Source organism: Neolamprologus brichardi, chromosome 13 (genome assembly GCF_056152115.1).
Source record: "Neolamprologus brichardi isolate AB-2024 chromosome 13, ASM5615211v1, whole genome shotgun sequence".
Taxonomy (NCBI): domain Eukaryota; kingdom Metazoa; phylum Chordata; class Actinopteri; order Cichliformes; family Cichlidae; genus Neolamprologus; species Neolamprologus brichardi.
The window spans coordinates 10,137,260-10,161,269 of record NC_142116.1 but is presented as its reverse complement, the minus strand read 5'-3'; the positions used below and the strand labels follow the sequence as shown (position 1 = coordinate 10,161,269).

Below are 24,010 nucleotides of genomic sequence, written 5' to 3'. Positions count from 1 at the left end.
CTGTTGGAAACACGCTTGCCTTTAACATGCCATCAACTTCCCCTAACGTTCCTTATATGGCATTTTGGACACAGATATAGTGTTACTTATTTGATGTTATAAGATGGTTTTTTTTCCTGTGTTTTTTACAAATCGTACAAAAGGATCCAAAACAAAAAAGTGTCAGATCACGTTACTTGTGTGCCACCCAAATGTGTGCTAAAGTATTGAATATCATGACTTTGCTGGGTCATTCCTGCCAAAGTCAATTTTAAAACACAAAAGACACAAAGCTCTTACAATAGCAGTAAACCTGAGGATACTTGAGCCCCCCCTCATTCTTTGTATTCTGCTAGGAAAATGGGTTTACTGAAAGTCCTTTTAAACTGCTTTTACTGCATTAGCAGTGTGTTTGGGATTTTTGTTGCGCTTAAAAATTAAGCTGTTGCCAATCTGATGCTTGCAATGTATTGTTGGTACCACAATCTGATGGCACCTTTCTGTGTTCATTATTCCATTTTTTAGCAGTGCAAGTTCTTTTTCAGCACTTATCCAGTTTCCTCAAATTTTTTAGGGACAAAAGTTTTCACCTTATAGCTCTTTACAAATCACTTTGTTGGCAGAAAATACCACTTTATGCCTGCCAAACTGTTATCTTTGGCATTTTTGTATAGTCACTAAAGAAATCAGATTGTTAATTAAGATGGTTAATTGGAAAATCCAAATTGCCATTAGGTGTGAATGTGCGAGTGAATGTGAGTGCGAATGGTTGTCTGTCCCTGTGTGTTGGCCCTGCGACAGACTGGCGACCTGTCTAGGGTGTACCCCGCCTCTCACCCTATGACAGCTGGGATAGGCTCCAGTGCCCCCCCGCGACCCTGAAAAGGATAAGCGGAAGCGAATGGATGGATGGAAATCAGATTGTATGCCTTTGCGATAGGCTGCCAATAACAAAGTGTAGAAGGTTCTGATTTAAAACTGGCTAGATGTAGGTTACCCAGATGTAGGTTACTCCTGCTAAGGCCTTTGTTGGTTCCCTGTCGTTCAGGAGGATTACCACACTGCCCCATTTCTGGTCTACCCAGTTATAAGCAATGCTAATGCTTGTGTAAGAGTTTACTGGAAATCTGTTACATAATGATTTCCTATGCATGACCTGCCCCTTTTCATCACACTTCATATTTCCATATTTCCACTCTGTTCATTATCAGGTATATTGCCACCAGTGAGTATTTATAGCAGCTATTATTAGGTAATGCAGAACATGAACCTATGCAAATTACTTTATTTGACATTATTGCAGCTAGACTTCATCTTTTCTTTTTCTTCATAATTTAGCACAGGGGCATACCCTTCAGCAGCCTTTCAGTATTTGAAAAATATTAATTTAATTTAATACAAAACAATATGTAAAAAGTTTGTTTATACTAATTAACTGGTATACCGATAACTGGTTACACTCTACTACATATTAAAGTAGTTGCAAAAAACGTAAGTGGAAATTAACATTTGAAATAGTTAAAAGTAATTGAAAAAAATGAAACATACTGTTTAACAACAAATTTAAAGCTGAAAGCTACAATTTGTGGATATGCAGATGAAAATTTGAAAAAAGTAACAAATACATATTAAGCAGCTACATGGTATGTGTAAATGTTAAGCTCATTTAATTTGTTAGCTATTAATATTGAATGTGGTAAAAGTGTCATGGACAATATGTTCCTGGAAGTAATAAATAAGCAACAAATTAACTAAGTATGTAAATAAATGGCAAAATTTAAACATAGCAGTAAAATGTGTAAGCTTATATCTATTGAATCAAATAGTGGTTCAATAAACAAAGTATATGCAACACATGAGATAGCATCTAAAAGTAAAAACAAATAACAAAATAAAATAAGAAGTTGAATAAAGTAAAGGATAAATTCTGGATACTAGTAATAGATCAAAGGAGAAAAGGTGAAATGCATTTGGTAAAATATTAAAGCAGGTAAAACAGACAAACATACGTGCTTCAAAAGCTAATATTAGATGTCAGCAAAGTAGCCTAATAAGTAGCAAATAGTAAAAGCTTAAATGCTGTGGGTGAATGGTTAAAGTAGCTGAGAGCAAGAAATATACAAATATAAATTACATCCATTGAATTTTGAAGTTAAAAGCAAATCGAACACACCAACTCTGAAATCGTGATCAAAAAACAAAACAAAACAAATCTCTTAAAGTATCTGAATTTATAAGTTTTAGTCATTCAGGCCTTTTTGTCTTTAACACATTCTTGCAGTCGAATTGGTGCGTCACTGGGCTTTATAGATATCTGCAGCTAGGTATCATTGCATATCAGTGAAGATGTATGCTATGGCTTCTAACAACACTGCCTAAAACATGTATAATGTAAATACAACTGGGCCTGGTACAAAACCCTGTGGAACTCCTTAATTAACCTTAGGGTGTTAAAAGCTCCATTTATTTGAACATGTCTAATGGAGTCTAATAGCTTTTTAAAGCTCTTAAGAATAAAGGCTATGAGTACTTGCTTCTAAAAGTAATGGTTAAATGGTGACACTATAAGGTAGCAACAAGGGCCTAAAAGTAATGTGTGAAAAGTGCAGCAGGCAAATGGTTAAATGGGTGAAATTAATAGAGAATAAAAAGGCAACAGTAGCATTTAAATAAATGGATAAATGGTAAAGAGAGTTAAAAGTTATGATTAAAAGATCTGGTTATAATTGGTGATAGTGGCATTTTGTTTTAAGAAGAAGGATGAATACAAACAGGCTGCAATTGACATAAAATACATTTTGGCTATATCAACTTTGTTAAAACTAAATTTCAAATGAAATTGATTTCAGCACATTAAACACATTTTTTAACTCAGATTTGGTTTTGCAGGAATTCATCTGATAAGCCTGTGAAGACAGATAATGAAATCTGTTACCGGCAGAATAAAAAGAAGGTGTCTATTTTCCCCACACAAAGCAAAGAGGAAGGAAACACAACAGACACACAAACACAAAGGAGGTCCCCCGCCTGTTACTGGTGTTACTGAACAGCTTGGGCAGCTTAAATGTCAAAATACCACAGGCATGAGCATTTCTTCCCTTACATGGTGACAAAACTGATAAAGTGATTTATACTGCTACTGTAGGCCCCACTACAATAAACAATCAACATAATGACACTGCAAATGTCAACTTCCCTTCCTTAATGGGTAATATCCACGTACAGTAACAGCATAAAATTGTTGCATGATGTTTGACATTAACGTCAGTTAATCTGTCACATAGATTAACTGCCTTTATAAGAACAGGACAGATGCAAATTCACAGTTCCACAATTTATTGAAATTGAGCAACGGAGACCAGACAAGTGCATTAAACGGCATTAGTAAATTGGACAAAATGACATACCCACATTGTATTACTTTTTATATATGAAGTATGTTATTACAAAGGATAATCAGATAAAAAGCACAGCATTACTGGGTATAGAGCATGTCGCTGCGTAATGAGTTCTAGGTTTGATTGTAGCTGGACCTTCACAGCATGCCATTTTCACTATTCTCCATTGTCTGTTTAAGAAAGGCACATTAAAAAAAATAATCTAGTGCAACGTTTGAATTATTTGGCAAGTTTTCCAAAAGTTAAAATAAACAAACAAAAAACAAAAACATCATATAAAAACAAACTGCAATCATACAGTCCCTTTAAACTGGTAATTAGACCCAACTTTTGTCATGTGAAATTTAAGGACAATAAAAATGTTGCACAAAAAAAGAAGACAAGAAAAAGCACATTCTTCCTGTTAAATTGAAAAACCAATGCAGAAAAATGTTATAAGTGCTTTTGTTTATTAGATCACCTAATGTAAGGTTTATTCCACAGCTGTTCTGGTAGTAACTAAAAAACTTAGTCTACCAGTGTGTGGATGAGTAAATCAGCGAATTACAGTAACTGACTTGCATTACTGTACAGATTAATTTGTTTCAGTATTTGATTGTTATGCCTGATTAATTTCCCACTTTTCAGAGATGCCCAATGTGCTGGCCCAAAGTTGGGTATAAAAACATGAGTTCAGTTTGTTATTTGCCTAATAAATAATAATATGATTTTTTGTTTTACACAAGTGTAACAAACTTATAAAAATGTGTGACTTCTAGTTTTTAATGACAGGTGGTCTAACAAATTTGTTAAGCACTATTAAATTTTTTTGTTGTGCAACAAAAAGCATTTTACATTTGAATTTTTGTGGTTTTTAAAGAAAAAAACAAATCATACATTTCCCATATATTCCCTTCAACCACATCTTCCATGAAGAGAAGCTAAAGCACACGCCTCATTTAATGTACAAATGTCATAATATACAAACTGATTTCTAACTAATATAACACAAGCATAAAAGGGAAAGAAATGAATCAGATAGAAAAAGAAAGTGCAAGTAATCATCAAGAGTCTCCAGAGCAAATCCAGTATTCTGACTACCTGGCTCAGTAACTGCCAAATATGCTTGTATATGAGATGCCCACAGATACATTGACTGTATTACAGAAATATTTAAAGTGTGTGTTATTGTATAGGAGCCACTGTTCATTTTTGGATGCGTCTGATTATTGGATGGATATTATTCTGTCACCCTGATGATCTATGATGTAAGGCAGGAATATAAACAGGATTTTAATTTCCTCTTTACGTCTTTTAAGCCCAAAGTTCCCTGTAACATTTCAAGTGCTTCCACTACTGAGGCCTCGTCATGAGGAAAAAGATGAAATTAATCGTTTTACTTTACAATTCTTTTAAATGGGATTTAGCCTGTGCAGAAACATAATGCATTCAGCTTTTCTATTAACCCTGACTAAGACAAATAACCCTTACAGGTAAACTGGTAGATTTCCAGCATACGAAGCTCCTCAGTCTAATCGCACATATGGGCACTCATACTGATCAGGCTTTTACACGTGTCACCAAGTCTTTTCACATTTTCAAAATGTGAGATCCTGTGCAAAACATCTGGTACTGACTTATATGTAGCCTTACATTTACTCAGATGTGACTGGGCCTCTGTAGCCCTTAGCCAATTCATCTGGACCCAGCTCAACCACCACTCTATCACGACTCTCATAACCAGAACCAGGATTCTCATCAACTAAATCGGTGTTGCCTAGCATGTAACCAGGACCCTCCCCATTTGGTTGCCCCTCCTCTAGGACATTAGACATATCTCCATTGTCCGACACCCCGATGGGCAAGCGGAAGTCATAATCGGTAATTCCGGTCCTGTCCTCCTCTTCTGTATGTTGGAGTAAAGGTGAGGGTGAGGAAGGCTCCACTTCATCACACCTCTTTAAACACTCCACATGGTCAACAGTCACCGATTCGGGTGTACCCGTGGGCCAGATAAAGGGTTTAGGGACCTAGACACAAAGAACAACTACTCAGTATGTGCTGAAATTTAAATTCCCCTCCACCTTCAGTGGGGATACATTATTTTAACAACTACAAACTTTAAATAACTCCTGTGTAATGTAATTAGAGCTGGTAGATTGAGATTACCAAACGTTTGATGAAAGAAGAAGAAGTTGTTTCAGGCTTGGTAAGTTTTTGGTATGCCATGAACAGGATCACCCCGAATGTAGCCACAGCCAGTATAACACTCACGACGTAGACGGCGGTAAAATCTGGACAAGACAGAGAATTTTTTTTTTCTTTCTTTTAAACAGCAAAACAGCTGTACACAAATACACACACACACACACACACACACACACACACCCCTGTGGTAGCTCCAAAAAACGTATAAAATATGGATGTAGCTTTTGTATCTATAAAGTAAAGCCAGCGCCAAAGTGCCTTAAATCTGTGGTTGATACCTGTGGTTGTAAAAAGACTTCTGGTCCTACAGAAGACAATGGGAAACCAACTTTTCACTTATTTCCTGTTGACATACTGAATAAAACTTAAGTCTAATTTATAAATCCTGGTCGCACTATGAAACAAGCTTTATCCACAGAATTCCAACAGGCTGACAACTCAGGCCTCAAATGCCTGAATTGCTCAACTGACATCAGGGTGCTGATTACATCTGATTATTCAAATAAAACGAGAAACTTGTAAGAGACTGATGACTGTTCATTCTCATTCTGACAGGATGAGCCCACGATGCTAACAAGCTCCCGCTACCTTTTTTAGTTAAATAACAGAAAAGAATGTCATTAATCAAAGGTAGTCACTGCCTGAGGGATATAACCCCCCCCCCAAAAAAAACCCTTTGGTTCCCATTTTGTTAGTTTTAAATGTCTTTATTTTAATGACTATCACCTGATAAAGGTAATTTTCCTTGCTTGTTTTTTGCAAGCTCATTTTTGTTAAACCAGCTTTTTTCAAATCTACTCAGGAATTTTTTTTTCCTAATATTTTAATGAGCTGTTTAAAACCCAGACAGAATACCATGGGTGCAGTGTTTCATGGAAATGTTGTTGCACTCACACTACAAACAACGTGCAGTCAGATGAAAAACAGCGTGATTGGAATTGAACGACCATTTGTTTTACTGAGCTCTCCTATTTTATTCAAGCCATGTTGTTAGAGGTTGTGTTCAGTTCTTCTTACCATCTCTTATTTTACACAAAAGAAAAGGTAGGCGTAAGAAATGTCAACTGTGCTCCCCACGATGGCAGTTTGAGTAAATCATAAATTGTTTACTGCTCTTAAGAAAAGCGACGAGAAAACCTTAAGAAACAAGAAAGAAAAGATTTTACTCAACTGCTTTGTGATGGTTCGTGGAATGGCTCGGCACAGTAGAGTTGTGTAGATTTAACGAATATTCCTTGTGATGTTTGTCCAGTGATGTTCACACAGTGTTCCTGTTGTGCTGCATCCACTGGCAGTGTGTTCTCGCACACTCTTTCTTCACAGTTAAATGAGTGGGTCTGCACACACAAGAATGTTGAATAAAATATAACACTGACACAAATATTTTTACACGTGGCCAGGAAATGTTATGTGTATGGCTGACTATGAGAGCATGGGATAGCAAAGTATCATATCGTATAATATGTATTTACTCTCCTTTTCAAATCCTCCCGATAACCAAAAAACTATAAAAAAAAAAAAAAAGGGATGTCTAATGGGATGTCATACCAACAGGCTAAGAAACAAAGACGTATTTATGAATTTGGGATCCAAAATTGAGCTTTTCAGCAGAAAAATATTTTGTTACAAGCAGTAAGAAGAAGAAATAAATCAAACATAAAAATGTCTATTTTATGCCACTATATTTCTGAGTTTAGCTGTGTTATAGTAAAGACATGACCAGTATTATGTTTTCAAAGGGCCTTAGCAAAAAACAAAAAAACAAACCAAAATGCAGGAGCTTGCTTAGTGTACTTCCTACAAAAGATTTGGTGTGCAACAAAAAGCACTTTGCTTTTTAACGCATATAAGTGAGATTTAATTGACTCTAGTTTAAAATACACTTTATGAATTATGCTCATGCTACCTCCCCAAAGGCGCATTTCAAAACTGTTGCTAACATATTTCTAGCAGCTAACGAAACGAAAAGATTTCCTGACTTTGGTGAAATCCAAAGTTTCTGGATAGCTAGCAACATTTTTTTTGGCATTAACTAGTGATACAGCATCAGTACGTCCTGTTTCTGATGACCACATATGAAAGGTTTTTTTACTGTTTGTTCAACTTTGTAACAATTCCTTAATATGTTTGCTTTAAAGGAGAAAAGAAAAAGAAAAAAGGAAGACAGAACTGACCTGATTGAGGATCTTGACTCTAAAGAAAGAATCCAGGCTGCCATTGTCTTTAAAACATTTCTTTCTATTTTTTTCCATCATCTTTTGGCAATGAAAGAAACTGGGATTATCAAAGCTGATATGGACCTTGTTATCTCGCTGGGCCGTGACGTTAACAGGTGGAAGATCCAAATAACCTGGAAACCAACAGGAACAAGTTTTAATCAGAAGTCACTTTTGATTACAAGGACGGTCAGAAGTTCAGCATTTGATCAAATGTTACCGATCCCTTCTTGAGCAATGGTGTTTAAAAAGGAACCTTACTATATCACAATTAACATGACCTTTTGAATTTGTGATATTATGTCTGTGTGAAATTCTGTGATAGCGTGTGAACTCTTTAAGCTATGGCCAAAAACAATGCATAGTTGTTTATTTATTTTTATATAAATCTATATTTCTCTATATAGAGATTCTATATGTAAATAGATATATGTGACAGATAAAGGCACATAAAAATAAATACATAAATATATATTTCCCTATACACACACAGACAAACACAGACACACTCACACTTTGTTTCAACTACATTTTCGTGGAAATAGGTGAAAGTGATTCCATCGTCTGACGGGGCAGGTTCAGACTCACTACCGTTAACCACAGCAGTTACGGTGACGAAATAGCTGTCGTTTGGGTCTGAGAGGAACGACAGATCGGCTTGAAGAGCTGGAGTCATCAACGTACGGGGAGCACTGAAGAAACAAATGAGAAAATGTAGTTTTAAAAAAAAAAAAAAAAATGTAGTTAAAAACTTTGAAGAGACCTTAACAAGCAAATGACTCTTGAGTGACATTAAAAATACAGTAGACTGCAATTAAAAAATAAAAAGAATTTATCTTTATTGCAGCTTTAAACACACTTCTGATTGACAGTGTATATATATGCTTAGGTTGATAAGTGAATAATGACAGATATTTGCCTCTGTACACCTCCTCGGTGGATTGAAGTGCAGACTGTCATAGGCTTTCACAAAAACGTAACAGTTTTAAATACATTTTTATCCATTTTTTTCTTATACAAAGTTTTTGTCTTATCACTGATATTCTCTGAAGTAGAGCCAGAGTATTTAATCCAAGGAGGACAACTGTAGTGTACCTTTTTTAGAGGCTCAAAAATAACTAGAGACTAGAGAGATGATGATGATGATGATAATGGATTGCATTTATATAGCGCTTTGAGACCCTCAAAGCGCTTTGCAATTCTATTCATTTACTCTCACATTCACACACTGGTATAGGCAAGCTACAGTTGTAGCCAAAGCCTCCCTGGGGCAGACTGACTGAAGCGAGGCTGCCATGTTGCGCCATCGGCCACTCTGGCGATCAGTAGGCGGTAGGGTAGGTGAAGTGTCTTGCTCAAGGACACAATGACTAAGACAGACAGAGCTGGGGATCGAACTGGCAACCTTTCAGTTACAAGATGAGCTTTCCAACCCCCTGAACCACGGTCGCCCGATTATCATCTCCTTGAGATTGTTCTTAACTTGGTTAGATGTTATGAAGCCGTTTTATTTTCCCATGAAAAACAAATGTAGTCATCATGCACTTTAGTTGCCATCCTTGGTCTTTTGGGCCTTTTGGCATTGCTGAACAGGCCATTGCATTCATTCTCTTTAACCTCCTAAGACCCGAACTCTTCCACGACATGCATTTTTAATTTATCTTTGATATTTGGGCTGATTGGGGCCCGATGAATGTAAAAACAAAGAATTACTAGAATTTTTGTTGTTTTTTTTTTTACCTTATTTTTGTTTTTAAGAAAAATGAGAGCCACAAATGAGGATATTTATTTAAAGTTTTGATAGAACAGTAGCAGTATCATGTCCTCGTAAGTGGATATCAGGCCCATGTAGAGCAAAATTGAGTATTTTGGTCTAAATAACCCAAAATGTGATGTCCACATATGTGGACGCCAGGTCCTAGGAGGTTATGGACTAGTTTAGTGATTTGGCTATTAATTAAGATTTTGCTGTCTCTCTGGTGTATTTATTTTATTTTCGTTATGGTGTCTTTCATATGTATTAACATCTCTTTGAACCAAATATAGACAATTCCAGTCAACGGCAAATACAATATAAATTGAATCAATTCAGCTTAATTTGTTACAAAAATGGCTTTAATTCCTAACTAACAATGCAAGATTTCTATAAAACCCCTTAAAAGCTGATAGTGTAACTGCATTTGGATTGCGTTTCTTTAAATCCACTGTGGTGACACGCACGCACACCTGTCACCACAGTGGATTTTTTTTTAATTTTTTAACAGTGCATTGTGTTTTGTGTCCTGATTGGCTGTAGACCAGATTTGAAAACAAGAGAGAAAAGTTTGAAAATGTTCATGCATGTCTGAGAAAAGCATATAAAGTGTGTAGTGAGGGGCTTTACAGTCTTACAACATCTATAATATTTGTAAAAAATAAAGTTGGCTACTTTGCGGATTTTGCCTATTGCGGGGTATTTTTAGAAGGTAACTCCCGCAATAAACGAGGGACTACTATATCCCATGACACAGAAACTAAAATTGAGGTATAGAAAAAAAGGTTTTAGATTAAGATACTTGAAGTGGATGTAAAACTGATTTGATTGTTTTTAACATTAAGTTTCATGTAGATCACTCCTCTACTTTTGAGATTTCATCTAGGTTCAAACATATATTTCAAATTAAGATATTATAAAATTCTGTCCTATTCCTATGTACTTTCAGGGCCTATAATTTACATTTTTTATAGTATGAAGGTAAAATGTTGCCAGGGCTCATAATTAATATACTCTTCCACAGAGAAGGGCCATAGCACAACGCAAGGTATCAGGAGTATGTATCAGCTGTAATGAGCATACAGGGCCCCACACAACTTAAGGTTTCTAACCTAACATTCTTGTTGTGACATAATAGTGCACCACAACCACACTAATCTTTGAAATATTAATTATTTTTATTTGAACAATTAAGATCCTCAAAACATGTTTTTCTCCCTCCGTATCCAATAACCAGCAAAAGGACTTTGATGATTTGTCTCCATCCGAATACAATAATTTTCATAGTATGTGTAATTAAACTGTTAATTTTCAATGTTATTTTAGTTTGTTTTAAAGCATCTCAAGACAGACTGGCTGGTAAACAAAAGAAATTCATACTTTTGATATGCGCCAATGTCCAATCTGAATAAGAGCCCAGTTGTGTCTTCAGGGTAGCTCCACTTCAGCACGTTATGGAAATTTTGACACTGAAGTGTTACGTTCACTGGTGGCAGCACTGTGGAGAAAAAAAAAGACAACATCAGCAAATCACTGTTAGAAATGTGTTGCTTTGGGAAGCATTAGCCTATTGATTCAACATTTACACCCCAATTGATGATTTTAGTTTCCCTATACATTAAAGACTTCATGAACATTTAGTTACTAAACAGGTTCTCTCTCAGCCGTCACACTACCATTCACTTACCTACACTCACAAACCACTAGAGGGCATAGTGTGAAAACTAGTGCACCTGATACTGCTGATGGAACAATTTCTGTGTGGTTTCCTTTGTTCTAATTTGTGCCTGTTTAGCTCTACTAGTCCTATATCTTCCTGCCTGAGAGATGATGCAATTCTTAAAATAAATCAGGAGGACGAAGGAGAGTGGAGGCCCCAGAGCCTCCTCCCGATGTGCCCAGAACATCTCACTCAGTAGGCTGCCAGGGGGCATCCTACTCAGATACTCAAACCCCCTCAACTCGAACCTTTCAAAGTGGAGGAGCAGTGGAGAGTAGGGCACAGCATAAACGTCCAATCCAACACTTGCCATGACTGTAAAACAAGATTATTTTTAAACTGCATTTTAAGATGAGCTTAGTTAGAGGTGTTGAATAACTACACATAACAAATGTTAAGGAAATCTGTTTATATTTCGTGTGAGGAGTGCTAAGAAATAACAAGAGAATTCCAACATGTAAACTGAGATATGAGAAAGAGCTTAAGGTCACTCTGGCACAGTACCCCACTTAACTGTAAGGACTGTCAGAAGCTTACAGACAGACAAGGCCGTGAGAAAACAATGGTCAGATCTGCAGTGCCTTCTGCTAGTCACTGTGACAGTGCACACGCGCGCACACACGCACACACACACGGAGCCTCCAGACAGCTATAAATCAATAATTAGCTAAGAAAACTGCTAAAACAAGTGTATATAAAAATATTTATGTCAGAGTGACAAATGAAAGTAAGGACGTCTTATGTTCCTGCTGCCTTGTGCCTCCATCTGCTTCTCGGGTGAGAGGGAGGGACTAAGATGGAACAAGAGGATGTGAAGATATAAACTAGGAAATGAGAAAGGGTGAGTCACTCTGGTACAGTACCCCACATAACTGTGAAGACTGTCAGAAGCTTAAAAGATTGCGAGCAAAGTGCAGGACCGTACCAATGTTTATAAACAAGACCATCAAAAAAACAGAACAAACACTTCACTGATATAATCTGCAGCACCAAAAAAAGAAAACAACAAAAAGCATAAATTTGCAGCATTGCACAAAACTCATTTAAAAGCATGACTAATTAAATCTCAATAGAAATTCTTTACCCAGAGCATGCTTATACAGGCCTGACACTTTACCACACCTACAACAGACATGCTTCATCACACTGCACGGTTAACCACACTTCCCTCCAAACATCCATGCCAGCTACGAATAAATTAAGTTAGATTTATTTATAAATTATGAAGCATTTTCTGGTTGGGGGCATAAATGTTGGGAATTAGACGCACATGGCATGACGATGCTTTGAAGTCTGTTAATTTCCCTGACAATACAAATAAAGCTAGATGTGTTAATTCAAACAAGAGTTAGAAAAAAAAAAAAAAAAAAAAAGGTCAGTGTTTGTGACTCAGAGATTCAGAAGCTGAAGCTGAAATTGGATTTTAAATCTCATGGGAATTACTGAACATGCCATGAGAGTTATGAGTCACATTGTACATTTAAGAGGAGGAGGAGAACCCCCCCCAAAAAAAAAATACCACGTACATATCAGTTTCCCTTCCTCTGTGAACAGACATTCAATCACATTCGCAAAGTAATACCCGCCCACGAAGGCAAATTTAAATGTTTAGCTGAGATGTTGAGAGTGAAAGAAAAATCACTGGTGGGAGCCTACACACTGTAAAGAAGTGACAACCGCAACAGTAAAATTGGCGGCTGAGGGTTGTCACCACAATCTGACACATGCACATACTAAGAAAATGAAATGAAAGTGTTTCTAACAGTTTCAACACCGTTTACAGGTCGGACACTGAAAATGCAGAAGGCTTTTAGTATTGAGCACTATAGATAAATAGCATAAGACGCCAGCAACTTAACAGTTTTCACCAACAAGGCCACATCCCACTTCAACCAACCAAAAAGAAAAAAAAAACCCAAAACATAAATTAAAGTAAAATAAAAACCACTGATTATGCAAACTGCTTTGCAAGCCCTGCTGTAGTCCCCGCCTTCCATTTGTTCATTTAAAATTTGGATTTAAAAACTGTAAGACAAAAGACAAAAAATAAAACCCTACAGCAGCTTTCCGGATGACTTCAAACCATACTGGGGGAAATTACAAGATTGAGTTAGTGAAGATAACAAATAGAACATACAGTAGCTGGCAGTGCTCACACACTTGTGCTTACAAAGCAAAAAATGTAGCAGAGGCAGGAAGAGAAAGCAGATGGCATTTGAACTGAAAATGAGGTTACTTGTGGTGTGGAAAGTACAAAGTGACTGAAAACCTGAAGTGTGCTTTCAAATTTATTCAGAGAACAGTCATTCAAATCACGTAGGTTTACAGATACAGAGACTTCTTCATCTTAATTTTAGTACCCAACAGCATTCTGACTTTGCAAATGCACGTTCATTCCAGCAAAGCTCACTTAGCACCTTGCATAACATCCAAACGCAGACTTTTTTTCCAGCCAGAGGCACTGAACAACGTCAAAATATTTTACAGGAGGAAAGAACGAAAACAGATAAAGAGATCGACAGGGTGATAGACATACTCTGAAACTGCTTTTTTTTCTTTTTTTTTTAAAAGTCCCCCCCAACACACATATAAAACACATTTTAAACCATTTATCTAAATTACACAACCCGCATGGCTTTCCTGTCTGCAGAGTATCAGCCATGTTCATTTTGTCAACAAAAAAAAAAAAACAACAACAACAACAAACATTGCCAGCACTGCTGTAAGGCTTCATTACACCAAGGTGAAGTCAAGAACGAATACAGTTTATGCAAGTACTCTTGTCGTCTTAAAACGTACTTTCCTTGTTTTAACCACCATCAGACACAAGTACATTATCATCTCCAGAAGACAGCAAAAAATACAACTACAAAATGTTTGGTGACCATTATTAAACAAGAGAAATAGAAGAACTTACTAACTATTCTGTGTTAGACTGGTTAAGTGTAGGTCAACAAGCAGGAGAAACAAGCTAAGCCAAAAATAACTACAGCCACTAGGAGTCTTGCGTGGAAGTCGGTAATACAAGTAAATGAGGTCTAGTCTAAACTCCCTGGTTTTGGGTGGGATGCCATTTCAGAAGAATAGATCAGATTCTAGTGAAAATCAACTCAGTTTGTCATGACGAAATCCAGCTGGCTGCCTACCTCACAGATGTGGGAAGCAGTAATGACTTTTTTCAGGAACAGTGTTGCATCAGAGTAATGTTATTTAGGAAATCAATATAGTTACTGTCTGTTAGCAAATTACTGCTATGACAGTATTTCACAACATTTGACATTCTCCTAATACAAAGTTTTCATACTGGCATGCTTTGGACAAAATATACTCTGTGAATGATAAATGTATTGTTATCTAAATCTGATATCTGATCTATATGTTGGTCAAGCTTGAATAACTTTTCCAGGAGAATCCGTTTTTGGTGTACGAAGAAGAAATTCATGACTTAACCATTGCTAAACGTCAGAGACAAAGGATCTGATCTGACTAATTATGATACCACTGTGAGTAATCATGAAATATGCAACAGAACCACAAAACCTACCAAATAACTTCTATACTGCTGCTCAGGTTTAACGCTAAATAAAAATCATGTCAACTGGTCCACCGCAAACATACATGCCGGCATCACTCCGCCAGCATGACATGTTTACTTTTTGCATATCAACACTTTGGTTATTTACTTTGTTTTTTTAAATCAGTAAATAACAACAGATGGTCAGTATAGACTCGGCATAAAGGTTGTGATTTCTCTTTGTGGGTTTCTAACACAAATATATTCAGTCAAGTAATCCAAATAAAACTGTTTTACTAGCACTAAGCTGGGACTTCACGAGGTTGTATTGCTGCAAATACTCATTGTGTCTTACAGTAAATAGCTTCATTGTTTTAACTGGCACAGTGCAATGCACACCTTCCCCCCAGGACAGACAACATGCATGCACAAGATTGCACATGCACGTTGTTTGCCGACCGTCATTAAACACAGAAACAGAAGAATGGACTACTGACTACTCTGCGTTTGACTGATTAAGTGTGGGCAGACAAACAGATTGAAAGTTCATGATTAATACATGAGACAGTTATTACGGTTGTGCTGATGGATGATGAGATTGCATTTGAGACACCAATGCCCTTACCCTCCTCCTTCAGTTGTGTGTGTGAGAAGGCAACTGAGACAGATCAAAAAGTTAAGAGTCAAGCTAATTAATAATTATTATGCCTTTAGGTGTTTTGCTGATATCCGTCCAATTTTGTTACCCACTTACTGCAAATTTAAAGTTTCCTGCTAGCTTGTAAACCTCATGCTGGATATGAGAATCGACTCCCTTTGAGTGTTTATTGTCTTCGCACTAATGTGCTTTTTCTCTGTTTGGGGCCCATATTGTGCATAAGAAGAGAGGAAAGCACTTTCCTAATGCGTACACATAAAACCTTGTGACCTCTGTGACTCGTCATCTGCAGTCACAGAGGGGGTGTCTCGCTAACAGTACAGTAACACTAACATGTGACACGACATCCAAGTTTCACATTTGAAACATTTTAACATCCTAGTTTCAGATTTTTTCCCCCCAACACAATCTTTCAATTAAATGTGTTGGGGTTCAGTTTAAACATGCAACCTTCAAAAAACTAGAAAGCAAATTTCTATTTCAATTTAAAACAGGAACCCTCGATCAAGACTGGGTGAGCCTGCCTCAGATCATCTGCGAGTTTATGATGCGCCCATAATATTGGCGGAGGTAACGGAGAAGAAAATCAGTGGATATCTCAGCAGATGGCTTGGGTTGCCATGCAGCCTGAGCAGTACATCATCATGCAACTTCCCTTTAAGTCCCCCTTATTGGAGAAGCACTCGAAGGACCCTTTAGGGAGCTGGAGATGCCAGAAAAAAGGCTGAGGCACAGGCTGTTCAAAGAGCTTTCCAATCCCCCAATACAACAAGTTCCAGGGCAGGAAAGGCGGCTACTTGTCTGAGAAGAGGAGAGAGCAATAATGGCTGAGGAAAGAACCAGTAGGATGGCAGGCAGCAGGAAGCTTGAATGAGATGGGCGAATACAGTTGAATGAAGCTTCACTTTGATAGATCAGGTGAAGAGAGCATTAAAATTCCTAATCCAAGCTATATATGACTTTATCTTGTCTAACCCTGCAAAGCTCCAAATACCAGGGACCTCCGAAGGCGGAAGTAGGCTGCAGAGGCTCTCTACAGAGCCTGTATAATTCAGAGCATGAGTTGGCCTGGTCTAAGATCAGCCATCAGGACTACAATAGGAGGCAGCAGGAAGAGCTTCCAGGTGGTTGTGCAGCTGCAGCTTAATGCTATTGAAACAAGTCGGGGCTTGATCAAACAAAGCTAGATCACCTGAGTAAAGATCCATGAGGACAAAAGTTTCTTCTTGTTGTATCAAAAGAGTCAATAATGTTCTAACAAAAAAGATAAAGAGAAAAGCGGTATATTTTAAAAACTGCAGGAAATAACATCAAAAGTTAACAGAAACTAACCTGACAGTCACCAAATGTTTGATCTCAGCTCAATAGTTTTATATTCATTATCATTTCCTGTTTTGTACAAATTTTAGCATTTCACACAAAAGTTCTGCAGTTTAATTCCCAGCATTGAGTCTAATTCCTGTAAGCGGTCACCAGACTACAGTGAGTTTTTCTTTCACTGCTTATTATGCCCAGAGCCTATCTGTTAGAAAAGAAAAATAAATGATAGAAGCTTAAAGTAAAGGTGTGGTTTGTGTGTGCGTCTGTTTTGTTTGTTTTAGGAAAGTCCCAGGCACAGTCACAGTGACTTATCACTTTAAACCAAGTTTCAGGACAATACCAAGCATTTCAATGAGTCAAATAACTCAGTGGTTGGCAGATCATGTATCTCCAGAGGTCAAAGGCAGGCTGTCCTTCACAGAAAACTGCCAATAACAGTCTTTACTCCCTAAAGAAATCTGCACTGTGTGAAAGCCACAGTGCCAAATCAAACCCCCAACAGCATGTCAATATATACCTGAGGTTCACACATTTGCCCACAAGACCGCTCTGAAATTGACAACATTCAGGGTGTACAAAGGGTGAATCGCAAAATACAGAACCATTAGTAAATGACAGGATAGCGACGCTGCACACAGTATCTTTTGGTGTTTTAGCGTGCACGGTGGGTTCACAAATAATTCAGCATAAGGCTGGGCGTTATGAGAAAAATCTAATATTGTGATTTTTTTGGGGTTATATCACAATACACGATATATATCACAATATTTTTAAATAACCTCCAAAAACAAATGTTATTTTCTTCCTTATAATGCTTAACATTTCACTGGTATACTCAATCAAATCAACCATTCCTTGTTTAGTTTTTTCTACTTTGAATACAAAAAAAATTTGAATTAATTAAAATGTTTTCTTTTACAATTTTTTACCATATTTGCCTTCACAGATTTTTCCCAAATGTCAATACTGTCACACAGTGTCTCTTTCTGTGGTTAACACTCGACCTTTAACAAATAAAAGATCATAACAATAAAAAAAAAAGTACATTGAGCTAGAATTCACGAGACAAAATTAAACAACTGAAATTAAAAAGGTGCGTTTTTGTGCTTATGACATATACAAATTGTAAAATAAAAAATGTGATGACATCAAATTACAGAAACAAAAGTCTAGATAGTGAGTATGAAAACGACTGACCACGAACAGTCACAGGTATCGCAGCTGGTTTATTTAACATTTTCTTTGGTGTGTTGGGAGACGTTGACATGTGAAGTTTAAAGCGTCTTAATTTTGCAGTGGATGACTTCTCAGCTGATGGAAAAAATATGTGCTACCCTGCAGCAATAGTTTTATGGCATGTTTTGTAAATTACAACATTTTTTTAAACATCTTCCTTGTGAAATCCAAACGACAGCGAGTCTGAAACTCTCGCTGACGCCATATCTTCCCCTATCTGGTAGGGCTCACCACAGTGTACCAGGTAGAAAATTGTCTGGTCGGGAGGGAGGCATGAATTATGCATTCACAGCATGTGGGAGAAAAAAAAGAACTCAGTGCATTACATGCAGACAGCTTAATATTGCCATGGCAATTTATGCTCGATGGCAGGGGTGGGCGGTATAAACGGTATATGGTAGAAACGATAGAAATTTGGCCAACGGTAGAGATTTTGACTATACCGCTCTACTGCGATAGCACATGTTGATGGTGTCATCAAGCTGCCCCTGTTTTGGTCGAAAGCATTGCAGCGGCTGCAAACAACATCATCTGCAAATTATGCCGGGCGACAGTCATAGCAAAGAGCTGAAGCACTTTTGGAATATTGGGAAAGCCAAAAACTGCGCTTCCTCCACTTCCATACCATTGATTCATCATGCTCTAGTCCCATGTTGTTGCAGTATATTAATGACTAACCTCGTATTGTGGATGGATTATCTCAGTTGTTCTCCTGACTGAAGTTTGGCCTGTTTACAGCATCCTGCCATGCAATTGCATCCGACTTCAGTAACCCTACAAAAGTCACTGCTGTTTAGTTTTCTGTCTTCATTTATGTTGGAAGTGATAGCAGAGCTGTACGTTTTACTTTTTTCAGAAATCTCTCAGTCAGAACATGCTATATCATGTTTAGTTGGAAACCAGCGAGCTAACTTCCTGCTAACTTCTAACTCCATTTAATTTAATAAATTCTGTTTTCGTGGATGCCTGGATGTTACACTTAATTGTTATACCTGGTAAAGCAGCAACGCTGATCATTTTATTAAAGATGAAAGAATTTTGACAGTTTTTAACTTTCAGCGATGCTGCAGTGTTCATTTGACTTTGGGACCTGAAGCAGACGGAGTTTTGGACCCAGATTACTCCGCAAGGCTCCTGACTACAGCAGCCGTAATGCTCCGGCAATCCATCAAGCAGTGCGGCTTCATAGCTTACCAAAGTCGTACTAAAACATTTTTGACAGATTTCTGCGTGCCGTGTACTACATAAAATCGGTTCAAGGTCAGTAAGCACAACCAGAATTCATACATAAGGTACACTGTTGATTTTTGAGAAAATGTAAGGATTTTAAGTGTGCCTTATAGTGTGTAAAATAAGTTATACAGAAGAAAAGAATATATCACGATATATATCGTTACCGCATATGCTTCAAATTATACCATGATATGGATTTTAGGCCATATCGCCCAGCCCTACTTGATGGTTACGATAAAGCCATTTGATACGTGGAAAAACTCGCGATACACTGAGTATATTCGATATATCACCAACCCCTAATTCAGCACTCTTCACAGTTCCCACTATTTATTTTAAATGCCAAAGACTGCCATTTGATATAATCCATCCGTCTACACAGATGATGTCACAGAGGACGGAAGAAGTATGCCAGAGGTGGTTGTTGTTTTAAGAAATGTCCAAAAAAAGAAAAAGAAGAAAAGGGCATACATATTGCTGCCTTTTGCAACAGGAAGCATTGTGTTGCAAGTCTTTAAAAATGATTCAGGTCATGAGTTGTTTTCATCAGAACCATGTTTCTGAATTGCCGTCAAAGGCATTCCTGCCGCTACACAACCAGAAAAGTTACAGAGGAACTTTTTTTTTTTTTTTTTTAATCAATGGTGTATTGGATGAGGAAAAAAAAAGACATTTTCTGTGCATTAACAAAAATATTTTGTTGGGTGTATCCAAACTTGTCCTATTTAAATATTTAAATACATTTTTGGACATTTGGGACACTTAAAGTTTTGCAAACATTTTTATACCCTTGACTCTGACCTCTGAATAAATTTAGTTGGAGACCACTTGATGTCCAAAACAACATTTATTATTTATAATGACTGAACCTTAAATTATAGACGAGCCATCTATTGAAGCTTACTTCATTATCATTGGTGCTTCCTTCCCTGCATTGTCTATGCAAACATAAGGCTGAAAAGACTTCAATTCCTGTCACGATTTTCACTTCATGTGTGAAAAAAAAACTGTGTATAACCAAGGAAGACACAATGCTCAATTAGGGTAATGTGGTTATGTCTGTCACATTCCTCTGTGATGTGTCTACTTCTGGGAAATTAGCTTTCCTTAGAACTGTCACACAGGTAGCAAAAGATCTGAGCTTGATTTATACAAAACAGATCCATACTCACAAAAATAACCGTTTATATTCTGTCCTCAATTTCAGTGATAACAGGGCTGCAACAAAACATTATTTTTAATGAATGATAAGAGCGGGACAAATTTATACAAGGCCCTTTAAAGCAGTAAAATTTAATTAATTGTTTAATGGGTCTTATTTTCTTTCAGCAGCAACATAGCTGGGTTTTATTCCTAGCCCAAAGCAGGCAGGAAGGCATTTAACAAAAGACCATGACATGGCCATGCTGACTCTTTGACAAAAGATTAAATCCTTGAGTATTTATAGCAGCACACATACAACAAACATCAAGCACTCATATAAATGAGGTGTAGATGTCTACAATTAATGTGTGTGTGTGTGTGTTTTATCGTCTTTGCAGACTGCACAGGATCAATACTCATTTGGTTGCTGCCTTTGCGATCTGCCATTACCTCACCTCTATGATTTGAAGCAAACAAAGTTAGATCTTGACGCAACCTAAAATTTAATGTGGTGAGATCGTTTAAAACCAGAGTCTCCAACTCCAGTCCTCGAGATCCACTGTCTTGCAGCTTTTAGATGCATATCTACTCCAACACAGCTGAATGGTCACATACACTGCAGAATATATAATTGGCTTCATTATCGCTTCCTGCCAAGAATTTTGGACAACTGTGTTGAAACACACTGCACAATGAAAGGATTGGGCAACACCCAAAACTACAAAGAGGAAATAAAAAAAAAACCCAGAAAGCTGAAGGGGATCCATTCAATGTCAGTGTCTGTTTTAGTTTGTGCAGTTTATACGCAGACTCATATTAATACCCACAATGAGGCTTAACAGCTAGTTTTAAGTATACCTAATAAGACTGGTGGCCACATATGGAAAAAGCAAGAGAGATATTCAAAGATATATAGGCAAAAATAAACAGCTCATCGTACTTTAAATTATTATTTTTTTGTTTCCAGCAACAGCTTCACAACACCGTCAATACACGACCACATAAAATAACTTGTAAAATTCAAATATTTTTAACCAGCTCAGGTCTTTTCCTGGCCCTCTGGTGTGGAAGCAACGTTGGACCTTGTTGGACACTTGAATGTTAGACGTGTAAGGTAAACTCTGTAGCCACAGGAACGAACCTCCTTTTTCCTGTAAACTTTCCCTGACAGTGTGTTAGCCGTTAGCCATGTACCGTGTTTTCCCTGATAACACACACACACAGATAGACAGACAGACAGACAGACAGACAGAGAGCGAGAAAGCAAACGGCGAAAATATCTCCTGACAAATAATTTTGATTCACACGCTCCAATATCGACGTGTTTACAGTCTCACACGAACCATTTTAGCACATACTGTAGTTAGCAACTATCATAGCTACTCACCGCTGGAAGCTACCACCGTCATCCAGGAAAAATACAGAAAAACGGCGTGGAATGAATCCATTAGCCCGATTAAAACTTCTTCAGTGTTCCAACTTAGCACTCACAGTTCAGCCTACACTCATACATATAGCTCGTCTAACGCTTTAACCAACAACAGCTTCACTGTGGAATAAGTGGGAGGAAAACCAGGACTACTGCGCTTGTCTGCCGCTCCTGTGTCGTGGTCCCTTCACGGACTGTCGTTTCTTGTGAGAGAGGAAGCAACTTAGCGTAGCGAGAAACCCACAAAAACGCGTGACAAATACTGGCTAAGTAGCTCATCTGTTTCCACTTTCATTTCACGTTGCTTTGTTTTTTATGTGTTGTTTTAAGGAACTTATTTAAATGCATTTTCATCTCGAGAAGGGGTTTTTTTTCAGGATTTTTTTTAATCTCCCAAATTGTGTTTTTCTTTTCAGTCCAGCAGTGGGTGGAAATTACAGTGTTTGTGATGACGTCTAGGCCACACCTTTTCACTGAAAACAAGTACATCAACGTAAATATATTAAATTTAATTATTAAGTAATATTGCATGCAGTAAAAGCTGATGTTTTGGACTGCTTTTTCGCGCATTTTCAGTCTAGTCCTTGTAAATGGCCAATTTTACAGGAATTTTGTTTTTGTGTTAAGCCACTAAACACCGGCATATAAATCCCTCAAGCATAAACTAAATCAACTAAATCAAGGGATGAACTTGAGTGTGACTATGCATAGCAGACAATTTAGCAAAAAGCCATTTAAAATCATATCTTTTGGGACTTTGTTACTAGCAGCCTTCCACAAAAAGAAACAATTTGTTGGATATAATTTGAAAAACATAAAATAGTAATTTTTGCACTAACAAGGCAACTCACAAATAGCTCTTAGTGAAAAAATTGGTATATGTGTGGCATGCAGTCTTCTTGGCGAGTGAGGGGATTTCTAAACCACCAATTCACACCTTCAGCTGATATTGTGATAATAGTTGACAACATTTGCAGGAAATCCCATGTTAAATATACTCCTAAATCACTTCTCATTCTTTACTTTTCTGAGGTGTTACTATATTTAAACTGGAGGTCTGGAGAAAATACATATGAAAGTTAATCAAAACCACTGCATCTTCTGGGGGGGGGGCAATCTGTTGCCAAAGGTAGTCAGAAAGGTTTCTTTGAAGATACACAGTGTTTAAAAAACTAGGGAAAGTTTTAAAGTTATTCAAATTTGGAGTAAAATTGTAGAATAAACTAAGCTTTGCATTAAAGCCCAAAATGGTACAGGTCAAAAGCAACGTTTTTCTTGTTTACAGTGTACTTTCATTTTATTTACATGTTTGAAATCAATCAGTCTTCTTCTTCTTCTATCCACCACTCTCTATTATTGTCTGCTTTCTTGTCGTCGCGGTGTATAGTCTTTTCCTCTCCCACCATCACTTGTCCTCTGGATATTGTTTGGACCTGACCTTACAGATATGATTGTTTTTAATAACACTACTGCTCCTTGTGGGTACACACATATGCAGAAAGGTGCATCTTTAGATGGGCCAATTTCGACTAACCCTATGTCTTGACTTGTCACAGTAGGCCATAACATGATCAAAAGTTACATATTAATCCTAATTATTAAATCTCAAAACAAGCGATGTGGATCAACAGGTGCTCATACAACTAGTGGTGCAGACTTATCATTTAAATGTGGATCATACTTGACTCAAATATATGGCTCTTATAGTTTGAATATGTAGGTTAAATGCTTAACATGGTGATTCCATTATATAAACACATTGTTGGTATATAGTGTATACGAGTATATATGACTATGTAGTACATTTGTCGAGTGTAGGTATATATATCCAATCCAATTTTATTTATAGAGCACTTTAAAATACCCAGCACAGGACCAAAGTGCTGTACAGAAAATAAGTTAAAAACAATAGAATAACAGAAAACAGCAAAATAAATAAATAAAACACATAATACATAAAAATTAAAACAGCCCTATATTAAAAAAGAAAACAAGATAAAACAGCATAGAATCAACTAAAAAGGCCAGAGTAAAGAGGTGGGTTTTCAAGAGTGACTTAAAAACAGGTAAGGAAGTGGCCTGTCTAATCTCTAAAGGAAGCTTGTTCCACAGTTTTGGAGCTGCTACAGCAAAAGCACAATCTCCTCTAAGTTTACGCCCCAGTCCTGGGTACATTCAGGAGCAGCTGATCAGCTGACCTGAGAGAGCCGGTGGGTGTATAAGG

At 37.2% G+C, this 24,010-nt stretch overlaps 1 protein-coding gene across 1 annotated transcript; it reads right to left on the bottom strand.

Annotated features, from left to right (window-relative positions):
- Positions 1-3,298: 3,298 nt before the first annotated feature.
- On the bottom strand, positions 3,299-22,017 carry ifngr1l (interferon gamma receptor 1-like). Its single transcript, XM_006783654.3, has 7 exons — positions 21,745-22,017; positions 10,914-11,031; positions 8,294-8,472; positions 7,739-7,914; positions 6,736-6,901; positions 5,526-5,650; positions 3,299-5,386 (listed from the first exon to the last, which is right to left on the bottom strand). Exons 1-7 carry the CDS (start codon positions 21,803-21,805, stop codon positions 5,012-5,014), a joined length of 1,200 nt encoding a protein of 399 aa, XP_006783717.2. The 5' UTR covers positions 21,806-22,017; the 3' UTR covers positions 3,299-5,011.
- Positions 22,018-24,010: the final 1,993 nt, after the last annotated feature.